Source organism: Nesoenas mayeri (assembly GCF_963082525.1).
Source record: "Nesoenas mayeri genome assembly, chromosome: 13".
NCBI lineage: Eukaryota > Metazoa > Chordata > Aves > Columbiformes > Columbidae > Nesoenas > Nesoenas mayeri.
Genome location: NC_137550.1, coordinates 303,879 through 330,082, shown reverse-complemented (window position 1 = coordinate 330,082; position 26,204 = coordinate 303,879). Strand labels below are relative to the sequence as shown.

Below are 26,204 nucleotides of genomic sequence, written 5' to 3'. Positions count from 1 at the left end.
TCACATCTTAAGTGGCAAAATTGCAAGTTTACAACAAGCCAGATATATACTTGTTTTTTAATTTCAAATAATGTACTTTCAGGATGAACACCACTCCAGAGTGCGGAAGCCTTGGAAAAGCATGTACCTGTTGCTATGGAAACTCAATAAGCAAAAAACAGTAATGCACACAAAGTAGTGCGGACTAACATAATAAACACAAGAAATTCTATACATCAAACACAGGTAATCAATTTTGCTGGCATAGTGGACAGCAAAGATGATTAATGTGAACTCATTAGTGAATAAGTGGCACAGGAAAAAGCAGCACTACTCACCACAGAGGCAGCATCTTTTCCCTTTGGCCAGCATGCTATAGCAGCTCGTCATAGCAAGAGCCAAGACATAAGGATTCCTATGGACAGCCCTGCATCTGACTTTTGACAGATGTACCCAACCCAGGCTTCCTGAGCCAGGGGCCTCCCACAAAACCAGATTTTGGAGCAGAAGGTATTGAATCTAGTTAGAAAAATGAAGATCTCAGCTTAGTAGACACTTTCCCAACATAACCAAAAAAGCCCAAGCAAACAAAAAAGCATTTTATGAATGAAGCCTGACTACTGTGGTAACTAAAACAGCCTTGAGAGGTTTTATATACAAAAGTCAGGAAACTCATAATTCATGTATTTGGGTGTTTTCAAAGGCAAAGACTACCCTCTAGTGTCCGCTCTTGAAAAGAAAGCCTGGCTGCTGCCGGAGCTCAAGCGTGCGACCCAAAGGCTTTCAAACATCGTGGAAATGCTTCAGACAAATTTCTCTTGGTTCAAATTAGCACTTTCACAAAATTTGACATTTGTTCTATCACCTAGGACTCAGAGGGCAGAAAATTAAATCATGCCTTGAGGAAAACTACACTGAGCAAAGCGATTTTACAAGTTCTGGAGGTGGGCTGTGCTGTTTAGTAAAGAGACAAGTGATGTAACTTCTACTTGGAGACTCAACAGAAAAAAATGACAGTCTCCATATGACTGTTCAGACAAAAAACCAGTATCAGTTCCTATTTTACAGGGAAACAGCAGTGCTGAGGGCGTGAGCTAATATCTAACCGATGTCTTGACTAAAATATCTAATTGGTAAACAGCATTCATACGGGTATTCAAATTTTCTTTTTCCAGAAAATTTTAAGATCTTAAGAAGTCAAGTGGTTTTTTGATCAATACATTTGCAAGTACACCATCAGATGGCCTCAACTTTTTCCCTACCTCAATCACAAGACGGATTCTGCAAACCTGAAAGCTTTGAACAATTCACTAGGGAAAAAGCTTTACAAGACAGACAGGATACCCTTGAGTAAGGTAGTCCGGTTACATCAGCAAATTACTCTGGTATTTTTTGGGGAAAAGTTAAATTACTTACATCAAGGGATTCTAAATGGAAGAAGCACAGAACATAGTAGCACTCAGTATCAATCGTCTGTATTGTTTTTAATGCAAGGGGGAAAACAAACTAAAGCAGCAAAGCCAAATACAGTATACGGCTGCCAGGCAGTGAGGCTGCCAATGGGGTGAGGAGCTGGGAAACACGGTATCCTAAGAAAATAATCATTAAAGAGCAGATCTCAACCCAGCTTCTGAGTTTCACTGCGAGAGGGAGCTGGAGCACTGCCTATCTAAAATTAGGCTAAATAAAATAAGATTATCTGTCTCTTAGTTCCTTCCAAAAATTTCTACTAGGACAAGGAAGCTCTTTATTTAGGAAGGAGAGACTCTGGCAGCCCAGTTCTACTCCAATAGCACGTGTCTCCACTACAGATGCACCTGAACGTCTTGTTTTGCTTCACAGTCATCACTAAACCTTCCTCATTCCCAAGGACTGTGTTATCGAGGATGCTTTATCACCCGGCCGTGCCGTTTCTCCGGGCAGACCCAGCCCCGCACTGACAGCAATGCCATTCATGGCACATTTGACTTGGGGGCTTTTATTAATTTTTAAATTCCAGGCCATTAGCAGGGAATTTGGTGCAGTCTCAACGAATCCCATTCTGTACATGATATCGAATGGCTGATAGTTGGTAGAATGTTGTCTTGTTTTATTTTTTACTTGCCAGAGCACACTACCTCACCCACAAATGCTGCTTTACCAGTTGATGTTCCTAAATATTACTGTGGACACAGCCAGTTCATGCAAGATCATGCCTAGTTTTGTATTTTTTTCGCACAGCAATATAATAGGAAAAAAAAAAAGCCTTTAGTCCTAAAATAATGCAAAGAATATTTGAAATTTGTTCCCCTAACGGTTTTCATTTAAGAAACAGAACCTTTAATCCCAAATCTGCCACAGCATCCGATGATGGAAAACAATATTGTACTGAAGCTCGCTCTAGACACGCTGTTAGAGAAGGCGCAGCTCTCAGCCACAATGAGGTCATGTAGCAGAGGGCAGATGGAGCTCCCACAGAGAAAAAAAGCTAAGAATGATCCTGAAATGGGAATAAATAGGTGAAGTGTGAATTCAACCCTGATTCCACATTATCCAGCCCAGGTAAGACATCGGTAGGTTTGAAACCTCAACATAAAATGAAACAAATTCAAAACAGTGCGGAGGCACAAGTGTCTTAGTTGAACACTGCGTTATATGTTTATCTCCACAGTCACTTTTTTCAAAATGAGTGCCAAGTTATCCAAATTGATCTACTGTAGTCAAACAAATCTGCTCCTCCTTATAATGTACAAGGTACAACTTAAGTGCCCGTTTTTACATCAGGAGCATATTTGTTGGAAGAAGCTTTAATGTGCTTCAGCAGCACTGAAGATCCCCCTCGATCAAAGGACAGACAAGACTCCTTCCCTCACAGAAATTAGGAAAGCACAAAGGATATTATTTTGTTATAAAGTTTAGCTTTAAATTAGATAAGGTAGAAAAGAATGGAGGAGGAAAGAATAGTGCCTTCTTAAACATGTAAAGCAAATGTGATTTCCTAGTTTCATGGTTAAATGGCATTTGGCAATGTGGAACACAGTAATTGGATTTATATATGTACCCAAGAAACATATGTTAAACAGGTAAACCAATCCAGTCAAACTGGCCAATTTTGAAGAAAATTAGGGATTCATGCTGTGCAGAGAAGGGGAAGAGAGAAGTTAAACAAAACACACATGGTTCTGCTGTTGCCAGAATAAGCCACAGTAGTTAAATCATACTCGGTCAGACTTCAATTGCATTTTCAACTCTCATATTGTTAGTGTTATGAGACAGCTGTATTGAATTAGTAATGCCCTGAGCACGCACAGGTTTTCAGAATTCAGATTTAGCTGGGTCTCAGCTGAGAGCTATCATCTTAAACTAGCTACAAGGAATAGTTTTGCTTATTAAACATATAGCCTTGGCAAATGTGTCAGTGATCCAAAGCATTTCTATGAATGGCTCAGTTTGTGCACTGACAAGTGCCAGAAATCCGATGAAAAAACATGTAATATATAGAATTGTGTTTAGGTAATTGGACAGATCTGATTTTGCAAAACCCTTCATGGAAAAAGTATGAACCCACACAAAGGACCCATTCCCTTTCACAAAGTTTCAGCAAAATATGGTTTGATTTTGCAAATGTTACTTCAACTGCTGGTAAAGCAAAGCAAAAAGAAAACAAACCAAGCCCTACCATGTATTTTTTGCAAATTAGGAAACAATGAAAGAGTTTGAAACAGCCCTTAAAAAAACCAACCAAACAAAAAACCTCTTAGACTACTGAACTAATTTATATTCAAATACACACCACCAAGAATTCATCTTCTCCTCCCCCGTACTGCATCCGGACATCTTTGCAAACCCAAATGCACATATCCTTTCCCTGAAAATTCCCTTGGGATGCCATGACTTAAGCTGAAGTTTAATTAGCTGGGAGGGAGAGTTAAAATGTAGGGGACTGCTTTCTACTTAGGGATCACATTTGTTGCACAGCTGGCCAAGATCCAGGAAAAGATCGCTCAGAAGATGATTTTCCTTAGTTTCAGAGAAACAAGAACTCAAGTTTAAAAGGTTAGTAGTGAGTGTAAAACAACAGAAAAAGAACATTTCAGAAATCAATACCACCAGTTCCATCTTCATCTGCAGTCTGTTGTTCTGTAGAAGAAGAAGGTTTGTAAGCTAAGTCACAAAGTCAAATAGCAAACAATGCAAGTTCACAAAAAAATGGAGATGCTGGATATTATAATGATAATTTATAACAAAGCACTTTGAAACATGTTATAAATAAACACTTAAAAGTCAATGCTCAAGCTAACGGAAGAAGACACTACTAAAACACACTCAATATTAATTCCACCAATTCAGAAGATAGGTTGAATGGAAGCAATTTTGTTTTATTTTATTCCTAGACAACAATTTATATGAAGTTTCTTATTGGCAGGGTCTTCCAGTTAGGTAGTGGATGAAAGGATTCCCTCCACTGCAATCCTGATTTGCTGGTCTGATTTCAGAATGTTTACAAGCAGAAGCAGTTAATTGTGTGAAACAGTAAACAGTCTGAGCGTTAAAATGCATCATCTAATGTAGAATAAAATCATAGAAGCATGTCAGTTGGAAGAGACCCTCAGGATCATCGAGTCCAACCATAAACCAACTCTGGCACTAAACCATATCCATAAGAACCTCATCTAAACGCCTTTTAAACCCCTCCAGGGATGGTGACCTCACCACTGCTCTGGGCAGCCTGTTCCAATGCCTGACAACCCTTTCCAGGAAGAATTTTTTCCCAATATCCAATCTGAACCCCACCTGGCACAACTGGAGGCCATTTCCTCTTGTTCTATCACTTGCTACTTGAGAGAAGAGACCAAGCCCCTCCATGCTACAACCTCCTTTCAGGCAGTTGTAAACATCAGTAAGGTCTCCCCTCAGCCTCCTCTTCTCCAGGCTGAACAGCCCCAGTTCCCTCAACTGCTCCTCATCACACTTGTGCTCTAGACCCCTCACCAGCTCTGTCACCTGCTATACACTCTCTCTAGTATTTCGGTGTCCTTCTTATGATGAGGGGCCCAAAACTGAACACAGTGTTCAAGGTGGGGCCTCACCAGCGCCGAGTACAGCGGCACAATCACTTCTCTAGTCCTGCTGGCCACACTATTCCTGATACAAGCCAGGATGCTGTTGGCCTTTCTGGCCACCTGGGCACACTGCTGGCTCATGTTCAGCTGCTGTCACCAACACCCCCAGCTCCCTCTCTGCCAGGCACTTTCCAGCCACTCTTCCCCGAGCCTGTAGCTGCCCAGGGTTGTTGTGACCCAAGTGCAGGACCCAGCACTTGGTCTTGTTGAACTTCATACAATTGGCCTCAGCCCAGTGAAAACCTGTTCTCTGAGAAGCTCGGACACTGTCCACTTCACCTCCTTACCCATTACAGGTCATTCAAATATCCAGTTAGCATTCTGTAACTCTAAGCATGTGTTTGAAACATGTTAGACAGAATACTACAGCACAACTGGGTCTTTTCATTCTGTTTATCGTCAGTCTTAGCACACCATTACATGTACTGCATCTGAAGGACTCGGAATTATTTTCACATTACAATTACCCTTATCTGATGGCTGGGGGCTGGCAATGCAATGCTGTCAGGTGTTGTATTTCCATGTGGCTCTTCCCAAAGTCAAAAATAGCTCTGAGCAGCGTTTCACAGCAAGTACGGATATTAATCTTTCCCGGAGAGCTAACTGTAGATCCTGTTGTAAGATCCAAGATATGAAAGGATGCCCGGGTCCCTGTGAACAGTGCTGTACTTGCCAGTGTTCAGACATAGTATTCTGTGATTTTAGCCATGCTAGAAAAGGTGCTACTTACCTGTTTTGCTCTCTGAATCTGGAGTTACAGACCCTCCCCATGACCATCTCTTCTGTCGTGTTTCCAGTCGCTGATTCCGTTCCAAGGTACGATTCATAACCGCTTCATACCGCTCCTATCAGCAAACAACACCTCTATGAAGCTGTAGAGCTATAAAGCACATCTATGCCAGAAGATAAAATACAGATTTTTTTTTCCCCAATATAATTTAAAATGTTTTACCTATACTGCCTGATAACAAGCTTTTTTACAAAAACTATCATGCAAAGCATGTTAAGGGCAATTAATGGTTTCAAAACACTGCAGACATGAATAGGTTGAGCTAAAGCACAGATAATCTATTCTACTCTTTACTTAAAATAGCTACCAAACAGATTTCCTGTTCAGTAAACAGCACTACTTATTTTCTAAATAGAGATGAACCCCAAACTGAGCAAAAATAATTGCTTACCCTTAAAACTACTTATATACTGAAGTTATTTCTAAAAAGTGCTAAAAATTCTCCACTATAAAATACCAAGTATAAGGTTACTTGTATTTTCAGAGAACTATATGAACACTGACCCAAGTCTGAACAGATATTGGCATTAATGGAGATAATGATGAAACCAGAAATAGTAAGAAATGAAGGCAAAAAAGACCTATCAGCTCCAGACCCTGACTTCTGACAGGATAAAGAGGACTGAAAGCAGCTTCTTCTTCCATCTCAAAGATTAGTAACTGTTAATGGGGGAACTTGAGCTCCTGTGCATAGAAATGAGCTGTAACCACACTAGACTGCTTCTTCTCCATAATCAGCCAGGTTTCCACATGTCAACAACAGATTTCTCTTCTGGAATAGTCATATCCCCAGCGATCTTTTGAAGCAGTATTTACTGCTGATACATTGCAGTAAGATGCCAAGGGGACTCATTATCCAAACATTTCTCCCTCTTGAGGACACAAGACTTTTACCTTCTTTCAACATCATTTCACAACACAAACTAAAAAAGCTGCAGTGTGTAACAGAAAAAGTATACTTGGAAGAAAGGGAGGAAAGATTCTGTTCATTAAAAAAAGATGAAAGTTTTTGTTTGAAATACAAACCTTAGCTTCCACTCTGTTAAAGAAACCTGAACGAGACTTTACCTAAGGTGCCAAAGTACCCAGACATTATGTAATCTGCAGATGGTATTTCCATGGAGGTATCTGCAGTGCGGTAATTCTTCAAAGTCATAGTAAAGACATAGGTTTCGCTTTACAAACAACAGAAAATCAGTTATCAACTCAAGACATCAATATAATACGTTGCACAGCTGTACAGAATAATTGAGTAACTGTGAGCAGACCAGTAGCTCATCCTTAGCCATGGCTATGTCTTCAAGACTCTCTGAGACAGAGAATAATTTCTTTTTCCACAGTATTTGCTATTGTGCTGCTTCTTCTACTTTATCTAAGGAAGGTGATTAACTAAATGAGACTTGGCTGAAATATCAAACAAGAATGTTGAAGACTGTTTTTATGCACTTCTTTCTACTAAATTTACAAGTGTAGGTGGTATCTTGCTGGCAAATCTTGCCCAAACATAGCTTAGGTTCTTTAGAAGTGATTATTTTCTAATTTCAGAGTACAGAAGTCAAGATCCATGTTCACTTTCTGGTTGAAAGCAAGGTTTACAGGTCAAGTGCGCACTATTTTCCCAACTGCTGGATTCTTCAGGTATAACTCCTTATGTACACAGTCATCTTCCTCCAGGGACCAAGTAAAAGATGAGGTTAACACCAATCAAACACTCATCGGCTAATTCTTGTCTTCCTTGATTATTCATCCCAGTGACCGCTTAAAACATATCGACCATCCTCAAAATTACGTGAATAAATGGCTTAGGGGCAACACTTCTTGAAGCATAAAGGATGCTTTTTGCTTAAAGTAGTTGCTTAAAGAGATGATGCTGCACTGGACTGCAGTCAAGGCCCACCCAGACATTTCTGCTTGTTCTTCAGCAATGTAAACTATTCCATGAAGTTCAAAGGGATTATCAATCTGAACACACCCAGAAGCCAATTACAGATGACCAAACACCAGTGTGGAATACTGTCAGCCAAAAAGGGTAAAAAAAAGATGGCTAGAACAACATAACGATGGCTGGACCCCAGGGGAACAGCCAGCCAGGCTTACAGGCTCTTCACCAATGACCCACAGCAAGTTCTTAAAACTAGCTTAAAAAAACGCATGTCATGTTTTTACTGCTGACACCCTGGAAAAGAACCCTTTCAGAACTTGCATCACATTTAATACACACTAGCTGATCTACTCTTCAAAGGGGACGACGTAATTTCATGTATTTATTTCTACTCTCAGCTTCTACCAATCTTGCAACAAACTCCACAACCCAAGTACTGCTCTGCTGATCCACAAGCAGTCAAAGCAAAGGCAAAGAGTCAAGTAAGAACAGTCAATACACAGCTCAAAGCAGCAAATAGCAACTACACAGATAACATTATCAGCTGCACAACATATAGTAACAAATTGTAATTTAGAAGAACTGAAAGAACTGAAAGGCCACAGTGGGGCTCCCAGGAACCAAGACACAGAATTAAGAAAAGTCTAAGCTCTGTCATCCGCGCAGCTTCACAAACAGAATCTACAAAGATCACTGAAAGGAATCGAAAAATCTAGGAATATGGCATGAATTGGTTGCTCAGGTGAAAAATAACCAGTGGCCAAACAGCAGCCACAGCTCCTGAAGTCCTGAGTGCCTCAGCTATAGCTGAAGCTACGCCTGGGATGGGGATGGAAGACCTGTGTCCATATAGCCCACTGTACAGATATGGAAAATATTTTTATGTTCTAATACATTCACCACTTCCGTAACTTTCTATTTCACTGCAGAGCACGGTAATGTAGGAAAACAACATCAGGGTTTATTTGAAACACTAGAGCTTTGACATGTAGTACCTTTTCTTCCTCTATTTTTTGTTTTCTCTTTTCTTCTACTGCCGCCCTCCGTTGTTCTTCTTTCTGCTTCTGTTCTTTTAGCTTTCTTTGCCTTTCTTCTAACTGCTTTTCATACTGGAGTTTTGCTTTTCTCTCCTTTTCAAGGATTTGCGTCTCTTTGGCAGCTGTAAGATTTTAAGAAAAAATAAAATCAAACTTAACTATACATTGATGTTACAACACAACTTACAGGCAAAAGACTATCAAGCAAAATTATCACCACTCAAAGCTAAAACATACAGCAAGATTAGATCGCAGTGCTGGATAACACTGTGTGTGACGACTGGGGTGTCTAATTCTGTCCCCAGGCTGGGCAGGAATTGGAACCTTTCCTGACTTCACTGTCAGGACAGGCATGTCAGGATATGCACAAACCTCGTGCTAAGCATATACTTTTCTTGGCATAATAATAGTGAAGTCTTTATAAAGTAAGTTGTAAGCTGAGCATCAAAGAGCAGAATTTTCTATGTTGTGATTTTCATTTTTTTAAGAACAGGATACGATCAAAAGATTTAAAGCACTAAGTGACAAGATGGGAAAACCCTACTGTCACTGCATCCAAGTTCAAAATAGTTAAGTCACCAACCTCCACAACCTCCACCTAGGAACAGCTGGGTGCAGTTCAACAGGGAACTTCAAGTCCTGTGACTAAAAGCCACTGGATACACAGTGGAAGTATTTTCTGTGGCAGCGAACCAAGAGACCCAGTAGTTACACCAACAATGCACAGGCAGGATCTACATCTAAGGCCCCCAAAATACTTCTGAATTTATATATGCCCTAGTGCTATCCTCTCTCCATGTTAGGATAACACAATCATTCCTGTTGATTTGTGTCTTTGCTTTTATGTTAAGAAACAAACATAAACAAACATACAGGTCAGAGAGACAACACCCTCCCAACTGGGAGACCAAGAGCCAGGAGTGCAGGGCCCACTGTGACCATCTCCTGCTGCACAGACACGCCAATTCCCCTCACAAACAGCATAACGCTGGGCAAGAGTTTTATGCTCTTCTTTAGGTCTCAGATTCTTTGCTAAGATAAAGCGTATATTGCTGACACTTCAGTCCAGGAGTCATTTCAGCATGCTAGGAAACAATGGGAGCAGTGTTAAAGACAATCAAGCCATTCAACTACCTACATCATTTTTGGTTTTCTCTGAATCAGTGTTCCCCAAATCTCAGTCTTCAGGGCTATAAGGAAGCAGTTCTAAGCTAAAAATTATCATTTCAGAAGGCTTTCAATAAGAAATTGGCTAAATTCGCTTGGTGGTCACTAACAAATAGAAGCTCAGAAGTGACATACAGTTTCAAGAAGCTAAAATTCTCTGGAATGTTTCCTCTCAAATCTAATACTTCTGCATTCAGGTTCACAGATGGTCACTGATGCAAGACCAAGAGCAGACCTTGTTTCTTGTCCCTAGCCAAGATGAAAAAAGTGACTGAACAAGGAGTAAGAGAGTAAGTTATTCCTTTATCACAAACATTTTAGGAAATAGTATTTTAAATGAAACATGAAAATACCATGTTGCTTTTCCCGCTCTTCTCTGCGTTCCCTGGCCAGTCTTTGTCTTTCTTCTGTTCTTAGAGTGGAACCATCTATCACTGCCAAAAGAAAAATTGAAGACATGTAGTAGTCAGTTATTTTGAAGATTTAAATTTAAACAATAAAGATTTTAAGTCTTTACCATCAAAAGGATTATGGAACTTCCTGACATACACATACCACCTGCAGTCTATACGGAGATTACAGATGTCATCTGCAAACTTCACAGGAAGCCAAATACCCTCCTTTTTCCCCTTTTCATTTCCCCACAACAACCAATCCACTGCTTTTAATAGGTGCAGCAGAAAGCAGACACAAGATTAAGAGGCCAAATGTGTACAGCTTAAAGAAAACCTGAGCTGAAGCCAGATGTGTAAGAACATACCCTTATTCCAAGTTGAGCTCTGATCCTCATTCTTGTACATATTAATTCCTATGATCAAGAATTACAGGAACCTAGGAAAACTCAAATCTGAGAACAGATAGCTCGCCCACCATAACAAATTCAAAGTGCTGTAGGGCAGATAGCTAATTTGCAGGCTAAGCAAAACCAAGACTGCTTAAGTCTCTTGAATTTCAGCAACAAGTGAACTGGTAACCTGACCAGAGCAAACACAAAAAAAAACCCAAAACCAAACCAAAACAACAACTAAAAAAAAACACAAACAAAAGCCCCAACATGTATCTTTGTTGTTATGACCCGCTGAGAAGACAGGTAACATCAGCAGCTGAATTCTGACCGAGTCGAGAGCAAAAGTCTGTCGTAAAATACACACCTTCAATGAACCTACAAACCATTTACCAAGTGCTTTATGCTCTGGTGCCTCCTGAAGAGAGAGCATCACACTTATTTTTAAAAGATGTTTTATTCATTCCCTACTAACTCTCCCTTGTGCACCCAGTACTTCATTAAGAATAATGACCACTAATTATACCTGGTTTAGTTGCTGTCTTTATATTTATTGAGGTCTGGACCACAACAGGGCTAACACCACTTTGGCTTCTTCTTTCTTCTGCTATGGCTTGGGCTGCAGCAACTGTGAGAAAGAATCATTCCATAGTAAGAACAGCTCTACAACCAAATCTCATGAAATAAATGTCTAAAATAAATACATAAAATTATATTGGAGGTTGCAGATCCTTATATTAAATAACTAGTTTGGGACTGCTCAACTTGTAAGAAAAAAAACTCGTCAAATAAGATTTCAGACCTGTCACAGCTTTTCTTTGTAAAAACAAGTTACAAACCCTTATGTTTAAAAATGTGTAGCAAAGGACTACAGAGGTTTTTTTAAAAATCAAACCTTTAAAATAACTTTTCTAAGAAGAAAAACAATATTTAGTAAAGTTACGAGTCTGACTTATACTTAATAAAATCTCCTTGCTACCACATGTATATTTGCAGGCTGAACACAAAAATGTAGTAGTTGGTTGACACTGTTAGAATCATATTCCAACGAGACTCAAACAGGGAAAGGTTTATGAAGATCTTTCATTATTCCATGACATGAAACAAAAAGGATAAGCTGCATAAAGTAAACCATTGAGGAATGCTTACAATGTATTTCTAAAATTGGATCCGCAAAAGTAAGCCTTAATTATAAATTAGACTCCAAAACAGTAATTTAAGTATTTGTGTAGAGACCCATTTACCTTACCTGAGTTTCACAGTGAACTGCAGGGTGATGACTCCCAGTTAATCACACAGAAATTAAATGCCAGCAATATTAATTTCATTAAATAATGAAACTCATTAAGAAGTCAGGGAGACTAATTTACTGTGTCACTTTCCATGGATTTTCTTTGTTTTGGTATCAACTTTCACTTTAATTCATCACCTTTGAGGGTGTGAAGGTGAAGCATTACAGGGAAAGCAGGCAGGGCAACCTGACAGCATCGCTGCACTGCCCTGCACAGCTTTGGGGTGTCCTCACAGTGGTGACACCTCGTCCTCCCCTTGGCCGACACATACAGGGACATCAAGTTGGTTCTTACAGAGAATACACATGCAACCATCCAAACACAAGAACGCAGAGGTTGACACCAGTTTTAAACAGAAAAGGCAATCCACTAAAGTAACGTGCCGTGATTTCAACCATAACATGAAGGATGATTGGTAGAATTTGGTGTTACGTTTAAAAAAAGATGACACGGCTTTGTCCATGAGCTCAGGCTTCCCTTTAATAGAGTAGTACAGAACGTAAAGGAGGAAGGAAGAGTGTCCCTCTTCTCCATCCATTGCCATGACAACTAGTTGTGTCATGGCAATAACCCTCCCTAAGGCTGTGCCCAAGAACAATCACCTCAAAGTGTTTAATCCCATGTGATGCCAGTGATAAATGCAGATTACAATACTTATTCAGCAACTCTAAACTGTCACCCGCAGCTGTTGCCATGTCTTGAATTAATTTTTCATTGCAGCACCAAACAAAAGTCTTCCTGGGCTCCATCCCATACATCTCTGAGGCTCTTTTGGAACGAGTCAGAGAGCAGATATACGGCGACACGGTAAGATTAGCAATCGGCAAAGAGAACTGCTAAAAAAGGGTTCACTGTAACTTCACTATGCAGACCAGAAGTCAGTCAAAAAGCTGATTCCGTCCACTGTTGCATGTCACATGGGTGGGAATCTAGCCCAAAAATTCGCAAAGTGGAGAACAACAATTACATATTCTCAACACAATTAGATGGGAAAACAGTGTAAGGAAAATCAGCCTACTGCAGGTTTTCCTGACAGCAAAAATATACAGCCAGGGCATTTCTATCCAATGACACCTTTGAAGATCACAAAGGCTGCAAGACCATAAGCTCTTTCAAATACTATTCAAAGTTAAGACACATAGAAACCCAGTTGGCATCTTTTCTTCAGTCTCCACCAGCAAGGGAGGAGGTCAGGAGGTGTCTGGGCAGCCTGACCCAGTTCAGCCCAGTCCAGCTGAAAACTGAGCCCAACAGAATAAATTCACCCTATACCTACACCAGGTTTAGTTAAGACCAACACTGGAATTCTGCTTCAACGCTCAGAAACTTTAAGCACACAAGTTTCTGTAACAACGTTACAGTAAGAAGTGAGCTGCTATTTGAACAGGTACAATATTCATCTTATTCTACTTGCAGAAGTATTTTATCATTAGAAATCTCGCTGAACAAACCAGTCATAATGGATGTAGGTGATTATGCATAGAATTATTCATTTAAAAAAATAAATAAACACTTGAATAATGTTCATGATTAGAAGGCACCCATTTAGAAAATGTGTCATACCTGCAAAGCAATTAGTCAGTTCATCTTAATTAATTATGGTTGCAATAAAATTACCTGAGGTTCTACAGAACAGGAAAGTGGGTTACAGAAACAGGACAGCTTGCAAAGGACAGAGAGGTGAAAACAGTCTAGAAATACTTAGCCAAAGGATTTTCTATGTCGGAATTTTTTTGTACATCAGTTAAAATATTTATGTTCACTGCTTCAGCGCTTCACTATTTGCATAGAAACAACACGCTTACAAATTGGAAAGTAGCAGATTTAAAGGCACTAGGAACGCACCTTTGTGTTACACGTAAGCAATCCATTTAACTAGCAGAAAGGGAGAATTAAAGGTGAGCTGAGGACCTGCATAAAAGATCGTTAAAAGGGGAACAGTCATCACATTACGTATGTCCCCAAGATGCATGAGCTCAACTTCACCAAGTCTCAGGTCCACAGGCAGGTTTTACAGCCCTTGTCAATTTTATGGTAAATTTATAATAAGAAACTGTAATTTTGAAAATCCACATTCTACTACAGTAAAAGAAAGTGAATTGCATACTGTTGTACTCTGCAACCTCTAAAAAAATAGGTACGACGATGAAAGAAATCTTAATTGTTAATACATTTAAATATTCTTAGGCGTATTTAGCCTAGTTTTCCACAATGAATGCAGCAGTCTGCTATGAAGCAAAGCTCCACTAAAAAGAATTTTCCCCCAGATCTAACTATCTCTGTAAAATAAGCTTGATACTTCAGTAATTGATCAGAATACCCCAGAATGGGAACCAGCTAACAACATTTCACTACAACCTGTGTCATGTGCCACATTACTGCGGGCGCCTTCATGGACATAAGCAGCAAACTTCTGGAGAAGAAAAATTTTCTCAAAAGCAAATTAAATCTCGTTTCTATCCTGAGCTTCCCCTCCCACTGTAGTCAGTAAAGGCTTTCACAATCATAATTGTGATCAGCATAATGCGTGTGCTTATTTACAGTAGTCTACTTTAGCTAAAATTAGTAAAAGTACAAACCGTGCTTGTGGCCAGTAATAATATTTGCATTCATGCATAATAAAATAAGGCTATTTGGAACACAAAATGGTTAGATAATTTGCAAAGCAGTTTTCCCTCTGCATCCTCACCATGGGTTAGCACTATGTGTCTGGCCAAGCGTGTTGTGGATAAAGCAAACCAACAGAAGCACCAGGAACCGGCTGCTACAGGAGGCAGCGTGCCGGGTGAAGCCGATGTCCCTCTGCACGGTCACGGTCACGGTCACGCCGACCACGCAGGCGTGGTGGCGCCTCCCTCGCGCGGGGCATGACGGCGCTTCCCTTCGCCGATCAGGTTTCCTACGTGCCCTGAAGAGACCGGTGCTAAAAATAACACTTTATTCCTATTTCAATCTGAGTTAATACCCTTGGCCTTTGCCAAGGCTGTCAAAGGACCCACACAGTTGCTGTTCTTGGTAAAACCTTGTTAGGGACTGAACCGGCTCCATCCCTTTACCTCGCAAGGTTCAGGGCTTCCATCCCATTGCCTCTCTCACTATCTTTCACCCTTCCCATCAAGAACCAGAAAACAGAGCAGAAAGTGCTGACTTGTACAGCAATCCTTCTGGTTCTTCTGATTTAATGACTCAATACACAAAGCAAACAAACGAAAAAAATCCCAGACTAAGCCTCTGAAAGGAAGGTTAGGAGGTCTCCTGAAAGTTAAGCATTTTACGTATTCATATAAGTTTAAAGCAGGTAACAAGAAGCCAATAAACAACATACAAAATGAGTTTGAACTTCCCAGCAAATATCTCTATTTTTATAGCAAACTGTGTCATATCTGCAAAATGCCATTTTTGTTTGTCTTGCTCTACTACAGGCAGCTGTTTGTCTAGCAGACAGTCATCATTTCAGTAACGCTGCCATGATCCTTTTCCTTTTAGTAATTTTTGTACGTGCTTTCAGGAAAGCTGGAGGAAGTCAGCATTCAAGTTCGAGATTTCTGCGCAGCCTTTTAAGCTGATTTCCACTCACTAATTAACACAGGTTAAGACAAACGGATGCAAGATCATATGTTAGGTGCTTTAAAAATCAGGTACTGGTTTTACACCACTACTTCTTGTTTAAAGGACACCAGAAGGACGCACCCTCACATAAACAGGCAGACAACACATACTAATGATGACCAGAGGAGCCCTCTCTGTGTGCATTCCTCTTTTCCTCGCTTTCCCCCTTCTTTCTGTCTCTCTCCGTTGATCCTCACGTCCCATCTCTGGGCTGTGAGGACTGACAGCTCCACAACCAAACACACCAGCCTCTCAGTAGGCACCTCCTGACGGACCAGCTGGAAGGCAGATGGTTCTCCTGTTGTGTCTGGGCAGCCACCAGATGGGAAGCACACAGATCTCCAGAAATCGGTACACGCCGTCTCTCAGCTTCAGCCGGCCAGAAGGCCTTCCTGGTGTCTTATCCTTATTCCAGACTCTTTACACACTTTCATTCTATACTTATTTCCTGCACAGAATACCTGTTTTATTACCTTTTTGTGCTTTCCTCCCCTTAAAACCATTTCTGCAGCTAGTTCTCTATAACAATCAGGCTTCCTTCCCAATGTTCAAGGCAGTTTAGGACAATTTCTTCAGTTCATCACAAATATCGATCCCACTGGAAAACTGCTTGACACAAGCATTCCTTTGCATGTGCATGAATTAGCAGCTCCCCAAGTAAGTATTTGAGGCATGTTTGAATGTAAGTTTTTACTTATCCTTAAACATCCATACTCAGACTAAGAGCTGGAAACATTAAAAAAAAATTGCATAATTAACAAAACACTACTTATTTCTTACAAGGAAACCTACAAAGATACAGCTGAAGCAATCTCAAAGGCACGTTAGCGTATTTGTTCAGTCTTGGGCACACTCAGGCAGGCACCAGGAAGGTTGCTGGTTAATTTGTGGGTTGATGTCTGCACACTTTTCCCTAGGGGAAGCACACAATCTAAACCAAACTTGAATGTAATACAAGCAAAGACCAAGGAGCCAAAATTTGTCCTTAAAAGAACTGGCAGCCACTTCCAAAAACTTTCCACAGTCAGGCATGCTCTAACATTGTCCAATAGCCACAGCAGGTGAGTACCATCCTGAGTCCGAACACCAGTGAAACGTACTGTGAATGTATCTCATATGGAGGTTTTACTCATTCCTGCTGTCACTTGTGTTTTCTTATTTTAACCCTGCTCACACTGCTCGTCCAAGAGTTACGCTTCTCTCTACTTGATGGGAAAAGCAACTGACAGCACAACGCCTAAAGAGGAAGAAGAGATGTCACCAACTCTTGCAAAAGCCATCATAATGTGGGTAAGAAGCACCGCGTACCATGTACACAGGGCTGACAAGTTAAATCCACCCCCTTCTCTGGAAAACACACCTGGCTTCGCAATATGGGGCTCTGTATTCGTAAGGTATGTTATTGTTCACCACCTGAAAGAGATGGAACTGAACCACAGCAGAGAGTCTGCTCTCATTCCCTGGCCTTCTGCTGCCTTGACTTTCGCCTTTGCTGCTCCCTCCTTCACCTTCCCAAAGGCATGTGAAAAGACTTCGCATTCTGCATGATCCACTTATCACCCTTTTTTTTCCTTAAACACAATCTTTCACCAATCTCTTTTGATATGATACCATGATTTGTACAAAAAGGTCCTCCAAAGGGGACACTTCTCCAGATGCCACATCCCCAACTCTCTGCAAGCTTTAATGCAACTCGGATCATTTCCCTGCTCTACCTGGCATTAGTTATTAATCTGTTTATTGTGTTGTGCTTACCAAGCTTATCTGCACAATGACCTTTCTTTGGAGCTGATGCTTCCTACATAAAGGAAATATGAGCCTTGCCTTGCAGTCCCAAACACATTCTTTAGCAAACGGGCACACATTGCTGTTGTTTCTCTGCTGTATAGAAACACAGTCTGAGTAAGACACAGCCACAGGGAAGCCAGAGGTTTGGAAAGCTTGGAACACTCATTATGTTTCTCAGTGAAAGAGCAAGGCACTAAGGTATTTGTACTCTCTGTAAAATTCTCCACCAGAAGACATTAAAGCTGCATTTTAGATGGAAAGAAGATATTTCTGCGGGTTGGCAACTACAAACGCTTCTCACCAACTGCAAAACAGGCAGAAATTGCTTTCATCCACCTTGAGGGATTTATTCTAAAGATATATTAGACACTGACTGCAATGCTGATGCAATAAACCATGACGAAAAGTCCCTTGTGAACCTTCCCAAGCGTAACAGAAATCAGTATTTACCTGTTTCTGCATAGTGGAAATTCCAAAATATTCTTATCCACTGGACTAGAATGAAAGCAGTTTATAATAAATATGCCCTTACACCATTTCAAGTGGATTCACTGTGAAATGTAGTAGTTGCGTGACATAACATAAATAGGTGTATATAGATTAAACACTCCAAACCTGACAAAATTAGAAACAGATTTTACAGCTACAGCACCAAAAAGGCAAAATGGTGGAGTTTTAAATACAGAGTGGAAGATTATTAGTCCCCACTCTGCTGTACAGATCATTTTCTTTCTTTATGAACACTTTCCAGTGCCTCGGGCTCCTGAAGAACATTAGGAAAAAGAAAATGTAATGTGTTTTGTCCCTCACATTGGACTGGATTAACAGATGTTAGGGCAGTCCCACTTCTAACCTACTCTGAGCAGTTTAGTTCCTACTGTAATTCCAGCTCAAGCATCAGCAAAAGTCAGACAGATAGAAATCAGCTACCTCTGCTTTACTCCAGCTCTGGGGCCGCCCTTAAGCTAACTCCTGCTCACAATCCTGCACGGCCACTGCGAAAATAACTTCAAGACAACTCCTGCTCTCTTCTCCTCTTTCACATCTGTTCTCCCCATTGTATGATTTCTTTGTTTCATACTGCACTGTTCCTAACACTGGAAATCAGCAAACTTCTTTCCCCCTTTCCTGAGCAGCCTGCTTTCTTTTGCTTGCTGAAGCATGTTCTTGAAAATGCTTTTGTCCCCTTCTTTGCAGGCTGGCTATTGTTTAATACACTTGGCCCAAACAATGCCAGCAAAGAACGCAGCCTAGCACTACAAGTCACAACTAACTTGAGACAAACTCTGTGAAAACAGCATTCTGAGCTTTCTTTAGATAGAAGGATAATAGCTCCTTCACATGATAGCAGTGAAAACTACTGCTTTTGCCTTTTACACTTGATGAATTTCTTACGGCACCTCCAGAGCTCATTCAAACACTGTCTCTGCTTCAGAAGAGGAAGGAATGTGTTGGCATTTACCCCTTGAGACCAGCCTCCAGACTCAAATCAGTCAATACCGCCATGCGCCAGAACAGTGCTGTAAGACACTAGCAGGCCCACAGAGCGTTTAATGTAGCAAACTGACTGCTAGAGCAGAACACAGTGCTAAGAAATGTAAAAGGAATGAAACTGCAGGTTTTCTTAATCTAACTAATTAAAAAACGAAAGCTCTGAGGCATTCAATTGCAAGTCCTCTACAGGACTTCTATATTATTGTGTCTAATCATTCTTGGACTTGGGTGAGGAATTTTAACACTTGGAAGCTCTAAAATACTTGCCCAGAGAAGGCAATTCACAGGCTACTACAGTATCTTTGCTCCCTCCTGCGATTCAGGTCAGCGCATTTAAACAGATGGTGTCTGTAAATTAAGAGCCAGTTAAGTACTCATAAACCTGTATTTTAAAAGTTCTCTATGAATTATGAAGGCAAAAAACAGTACGAAGAAAGACAGAAGCATTCTGAGCACGGCTAGTGGTAACTGTTTTCTTCAAAGGCAACTTCAGCTTTGGATCCTTCACCGAGAAAGCACAAATTCAAAACTGACTGAAAAATGAAAATCATTTAGAAGAAAACAAATGTCAAAGTGGATTTCCGCACACTGTGAACACCACAGGCACACAAGGCAGGCGCTGAGGTGTTGTGCTGGGCACCTGAGGCTGCTCTGCCAAACAAAAACACCTGGAGCAACATCTGGTTTTTCTTCCCTGAGTCCCTCACTCCAAACAAGTTAATCACCAGCATCTACAACATTTTTAATTATTGGACAGGCACACGCAAATACATTGAAAGCATATAATCAATTAGGAATTACCTAGTTGCAAGCCGCATAATTGGAAGCTAAATGGTGCTAATTTATTTGTGGCAGGAAGTTGAAATCCCCTGTTTGTTTTTGAAGTATCACTTATCATCTGATAAATCATATTGAGAGAAGTCATTTAAATTGCATGCTCAGAATTGTATGTATCAGGGTATCCTTTCACAACAGGACTGCAAGCACCTCCAGTTATTGAATCAAGTTTAGAGACAGCAGCATTTGATACCCCTATGATTATGACTAACCCAGAGTATTTCTTCCATTTATCTCATAGTAACCCAGTGCTTTTCTTCTTAGCTCGCTTATCACTTTCAAAATCTGAGAATCATAGCATATCATTACTTTAAATATTCCTATCCGCTTTCTTTTTGAAAAGCACAAGTGTATAAAGAAGCAGCAGTTCTTATTCTGGTCACATTTGGAGGCTGTGCACACTGGGACAGCACAAGCCACAATATCTGGGCTCTCACCATTAGAGCTGTGATCCTTGCAAGTCCTTATTTGTGTCATACTTCCATCTGAACTGAAGCATGGAATCCAAATTTACCTTTTGTAATTTTAACACATGAGGACATATGTAGAGAATGGAACAATCTGTATACAAAGTTTCCAAAACATGCTGTATATGCATACAGTTTTGATTTTTTTTTTTTGGTTACAGCTAGGAGAATATATTTCTTGAATACATTTGGAAAAAGCTCAATAATTTACTTTTAAATTAGAAAAAAACCCTTTTTTATAAATCACATACAACTGGAAGTATTCTTTAAAAAGTTAAGCGCCTAATAAACAGCATCCATCTTTATGAATCACCATGAAATTATCCCTACTCCATATTATTGCATTTCCACAAACAAGAAGAAGAAAATGAAATTAGGACTCATAGCCGTTACAATTACATTAAGTACTCAGCCCAGCTTGGGAATGTTCTCTCTCTGCACTGAGAACTACATGAAATCCAATTTCCGTGCAGTTCTTTGCATTTATCACCTTGGCACTCTGTAAAGCAGTGTCAATGCTACTTCCACGCAGAGAAAAGAGAATCATGGAAAAACCTTAAAGATCTTCCCCAAAGTTATCAGGGCTTTGACAAAACAAGAAACTGAAGCCAGATCTAGCAAACAGCAGCTGAAAGCCCGGGTCACTGGGCCACCTTTGCTCCACAGATAGAATGTGCATGAGTGATTTGTACAAATACCACCAGGACAGACAACAATCAAACACTGAAGATGCTTTTGCTGTAACACCCCCATGCTGTTAGAAACCTGGCAAAGGTTTCCTTGTGTTACTGCTTCCCAGAGAAGTTTTGAAGCCCACCTCTGCTCACAACCACTTTGTAAATCCCTAAGGTTTTTAAGGATCCAAATTCAAAAGTCAACTATTTCTCCCAGCAAGCAGTTCTGACACAGAACTCACTGGTTGTCCAACTGACAGATGCTTCTGGATTCCAAATCTTTTTCTCTAGTCAGAGTCCCACAGCAGAAGCTGGTGAGCACTGTCACCAAGACTGCCAAGGAGTTCTCTAATACTTCCATAGGTGTTGGTACGAACCTGTGTTTTTAAGTTACGTTTTATAACTATTACCTAGAGACCAGACAAATCTGCACATGCTCCTTGGTACTTGCTTGAGTAATGAAGTTTCACTATTAGTTATCCATCCAGCCTTCTTTTCACGCCAATTCTGTGTGTTCTTGTTTGGTAAAGAAGTTACCAGGAACTGTGCTCCAGGCAAGAAAGACAAAGCCAGACAGTGTCACTTACACAGGGAGGAACAACTGATTAGACAGAGTGAAGCTGTTATTTTATTAGACAACTTCTGACAAAATTTGGCCTGGCCACACAGGTCATGGGAATTACACCTGCAACTAGATTTGTTGGAAAGGACACTTCATTTTTGTCCCATGTCTTGAGACAGGTTTCCTAAAAGATCCTCTAGATCTTGGAAAGGAAAATATACATACATTATTTTAATATACTGTTTTAAACAACCATCACAGCAGTGATTCAATAAGTTAGTGGAAATCCTAGCAACAATGAAGTCAAGCTCTGGCAAAAGCAAATACACAATCTCTATCACAGATACTACAAAAGATAGGATAGGATAGGAGATTTTAGTATTGCCGTGAAAATGAAGATAAAATAACAAATGTAGGCTACAACAGCTTAAATTATATATATATTTATTCTGATTATCCATACCACTCAAGAAAAACCTCACTTACTGGGTAAACCACAAGTAACTGTCTATGCTCCTCTTCTCAAATCTTAACAAGCTCAGCACTGCTTATGGTATTAGGAGCAAAAAAATTCCTCTTTATCCCTGAGGGATGACAGCAGCAAGCACAGATCACAACAATGGAGTAAAAAACTGCCATTTATGCACTGCTGTGTTACAATGTACAACCACAATTAATTTCTAATGTGAAATAACGTTCATGCATCACAGATAAACATGTTAACTAGCTTCTAATTGTAGTAGCAAATTCTGCTCTTGTTGTCCACCCAAAGGAAGTGAGATTGGACAGGTGTAAGAGCAGATTATTGCAAAGGAATCGACACAGCTGGCATGATTTTGCCTGCAGAATCTTAATGATGATTCCCAAAGAAAGAGAAACACCTTTTCCTTACCTCAATACTAGCTTGAACTGGCAAGAAAACTCTCTCTAAACGTATCACAATGGTACAAAAGTTAGCAACAAGCAGCACCATGGGATTCTACACTTTCAAGGCCTAAAATAATTAACAATGACCAACCAGCCATAGATCAAACCAGTATCAAGAGGCTGGTAACACAGGGCAGAATCCAACAGTGTCTTGAATAAGGACCCACAAGAGGCATCTATACAAAAGGGATATATACCTCCTAGCTGGACTATCAGAAGGAGCTGTGGTTTCTCAGCAAGATGCCTCCCATTTACATTTATTGGCCTCAAATGTGTGGTTCCCAACCACAAGTTCATTGGCAAAGGGCTGGAGGTACTCACAGTACTGTGTTTATTTTTTATAGATGTTTGCTGTCAATTGATGAAGATGGCAAAGTACACAACTGCCCAAAAACCAGCATAAACTGGTGCAAGTTTTCTAGTTAGTGGGTACTCTGGAACTGAGAAGCTCCTCATGCAGCCAGCTGGGCTTAGAAAGGCAGAAAGTTACATCCCTTTCCAAACCTGCCAGACGGTAACTTGGGACCAAAAGAGGTTCCTCCTCCTTGTCTATTTTTTTCTCTACATCTTCTCCAAACAGCTGCGGTATCAGACTTGGTTGCTGCTCAGGACTTCTCCAAACATCAGCAAATACACTGGCAATTATCTTGCAAATTCCACTGTTAACCACTGGCTTGCAAGGATGATTTCTAAACATCATTTGCTTTCCCCAGGGAGTGAGGGAGCGCTGCTGACAAGAAGTCAGGAGCAGAACCGCAGTGGCCTGTGCACTCACAGGCAGTATTGCTTCAATTCTCATTAGCAACGAGTTCATCTTCTAGCACGTAACTGCTAAAAATGCATTCTATGTAAATTGAAGTTTAGATTCTGGTTCAGTGACTTCTACTCCCCCCAGGGAAAAAAAAATTCAAGGTCTAGCCTTTCCAGGATGTAATAAGGGTTTTGTTTGGTTTTGTTTTTTTAACATGATGTGCACATTGGAACATGTGCATATCTAAAGAGAGATGGAGCTACCTGCTTCAAGGAACATTCCACCTTGGCTTTGGGACTCAATCTAGGTCATGACAGCTGTAAGCAAACATGAGTGCCCTCTGATTTAGAAAAACTTTGGAACCAGATTTTAAAGCATCCAGCACAGAAAAGAAAATTCAGCAGCTCTAGCAGCGAGGAGGAGGATCAAATAGACATGGTCTGTGCAGGTGAGAAGCACTATCTTTTGGCAGATCGTTATCCTTCTGGAGCACTAGATTGTCTTAATTTTGAAAGAGAAATAAAAAGTAATTAAGTAATATTTCTGACACACTACACACTGATGAAGAAAAAGACTGCCAGATGAGAGTTGTGCATTCAGGACCTTTTGCCAGCACCCTTCTTTATGTAATTACACAGGTACATTTAAAACAATCAAGCGAGAGGCTGTCAGAGTAGTTTTTGTACATAGTCCAAGTTAGTTAGTTTAGATTAAAACACGTTTTTCTTTGCTTATTGTTTTTTTCAGTCCGGGATAAGAAAATATTTACCTTTTCTAATGGCTCACCTACAAAGCTAACGTGTGGAGATGCGCCATGGATTTATGCTTGGAACACACATCATGCATGCACATTTCAGAGTATGATATTATTAAGGACCTTCAGTATAAACAGGCACAAAAGAACACCTGAGGACTAAATCAAAGGAGAGTTTCTTTAGCCCTCTTAAGATATCAGTAAAAAAAAATCAAGGCATTATTCAATCTTTGATTAAGAATCAAGGCCACTGCCTCTGCCTTCTGCACTCGGGGCCGTCACCAGACCCACCGCGGGGACGAGCCGTCCGCAAGAGCTGCCAGCACCAGAGAAACCGAGAAGTTCAGCCCGTCATGAAGTGGTGAAAAATGGGCGATCCGTGCAGCCGAGCCATCGTGCAGCCGCCCCGCTGCTGGCTGCGAGCTGCGAGAGGGCCCGAGTCAGCAGCTAACGCCCGGGGGGCGGGCAGGACGCCCCGCAGCCCCACAGTCCCGCCCGGGCCGGGCAGCCCGGGAGGCGGGAGCGGCGCCTCTCCCTCAGCCGGACACAAAGCCCAGCGGCCTGCGGCGGCCGCACACCCGCTGCCCCTTCCCCCCGCCCCGGGAAAGCGGCCGGCCGTGCTGGGGGGCGGCACCGGGCCCCACCGGTGCCCTTGGGCCGCCGGAGCACGGGGGTCTCCAGACCGGGACAAACCCCCTCACCCCCATTTTCCTCCCGGCCCGGGGCCGCGCCGCCGGCTCTCACCCATCTGCTCCCGCAGCCCCTTCAAGGAGGAGGAGGAGGAGGACGAGCAGGAGGGGGGGGCCGCGCCGCCGCCGCCGCCCTCCGCCATCTTCAGCCCCGGGACGCGCGACTGCTGGCCGGGCAGAAGGGGACGCGGGAGCGCAGTGCGCAGGCTCCGCACCGCCCGGCAGCGCCGCCGCGGGGGAGGGCAGCGCCGGCCGCCCGGCGCCGGCCCCTCGCAGAGCCCGGGCGGCCCGGCCGCTCGCCAGGGCCGGTCGGAGCGGGGCCGGGCGGGGCTTGTGGTGCCGGGGCGTAGCGAGGCCCGGGGCTGCCCCCTCTGCGGCGCAGCTCGGGCGGCGGTGGCGCGAAAGGCGCTTCCTCCCGCTTTCCTCTGCCGGCCGCCCGGGGCGGCGGGTGCTGAGCGCCCGCAGGAAGGAGCGGCGAAGCCGTTGGAAACGGCCGCTCCGCGGGAGCCGGCGTGGGCCTGGGGACCACAGCACCCCGGGCCCCTCGGAGCAGGTGCAGTGCCAGGGTGCCTGCGGGACTGTGCCGGCTCTCAGCGACCCCCGCGGGACCGTGGTTTGGTCGTAACTGCGAGCGTTGCCCCGCCATCGACGATGATGATGAATCGCCTGCTGATGGGGAGCTCTCAAAGAGAGAATAATAGAACAATTTCATTTGGAAGAGACCCTCAGGATCATCGAGTCCCACCATAACCCAGCTCTGGCACTAATCCAATGTCCCTAAGAACCTAATCTAAACGCCTTTTAAACCCCTCCAGGGATGGTGGCTCCAGCACTGCCCTGGGCAGCCTGTTCCAATGCCTGACAACCCTTCGGGAGAAGAATTTTTTCCCAATATCCAATCTAAACCCCACCTGGCACAACTGGAGGCCATTTCTTCTTGCTCTATCACTTGTTACTTGGGAGAAGAGACCAACACCCCCCATGCTACAACCTCCTTTCACAGGCAGTTGCAGACAGTGATAAGGTCTCCCCTCAGCCTCCTGTTCTCCAGGCTGAACAGCCCCAGGTCCCTCAGCTGCTCCTCATCACACTTGTGCTCCAGACCCCTCACCAGCTTCGTTGCCTCCTCTGCATGCTCAGATAATTCACTCGGCTTGAGTGGCTGTGGCTGGAAGGTGAAGCACATCCTGGGATATATCACTCCTAAAAAAACTCAGGCTCACTGGATTCAAAGGAAGACAACCACAAATGTATGAGTTGGGTTGCACCCACTGCGTGACTTAGTGCTCACTGGCTTGTGACAGGGCTGGGGGTTAAGTCCTGTGTTTCAAGTACCACTGCTTTTGAACGTGTTTCCAAAAGAAGAGTGGGGTAGGCATGAGGTGGTCCTGCCAGAAAAAAGGTTACTCCAGCCCCATGGAATGAATTCCCAGATATTACTGCTCTATGTGAATTTGACTTTGTCACCTCATTGCTATTTTGCTGCCTAGTTCATTATAAATGAATTCTGGAATAGTCTCTTCAATTTGCCGCTGGGTTTATGCTCTGGGAAGAGCGAGAATGAAACAGCATGTGTGGCTGTATTAAAGAGTAGACTCTTTGAGCCTTGCGCAGAAGAC

The 26,204-nt window shown here is 42.1% G+C and overlaps 1 protein-coding gene across 1 annotated transcript in view; it reads right to left on the bottom strand.

The window, feature by feature from the left end:
* The window catches only part of MAP7D3 (MAP7 domain containing 3), a 40,667-nt gene extending 15,935 nt beyond the window's left edge, over positions 1 to 24,732 (bottom strand). Inside the window, exons 1-6 of the mRNA XM_080352706.1 lie at positions 24,641 to 24,732; positions 11,268 to 11,369; positions 10,311 to 10,391; positions 8,749 to 8,912; positions 5,812 to 5,926; positions 4,066 to 4,098 (exon numbers count right to left, since the gene is read on the bottom strand). Coding sequence (XP_080208832.1) covers positions 4,066 to 4,098; positions 5,812 to 5,926; positions 8,749 to 8,912; positions 10,311 to 10,391; positions 11,268 to 11,369; positions 24,641 to 24,728 — 583 coding nt within the window. The 5' untranslated portion in view covers positions 24,729 to 24,732. The remainder of the gene's footprint in view (positions 1 to 4,065; positions 4,099 to 5,811; positions 5,927 to 8,748; positions 8,913 to 10,310; positions 10,392 to 11,267; positions 11,370 to 24,640) is intronic.
* Between the last annotated feature and the right edge of the window lie 1,472 nt (positions 24,733 to 26,204).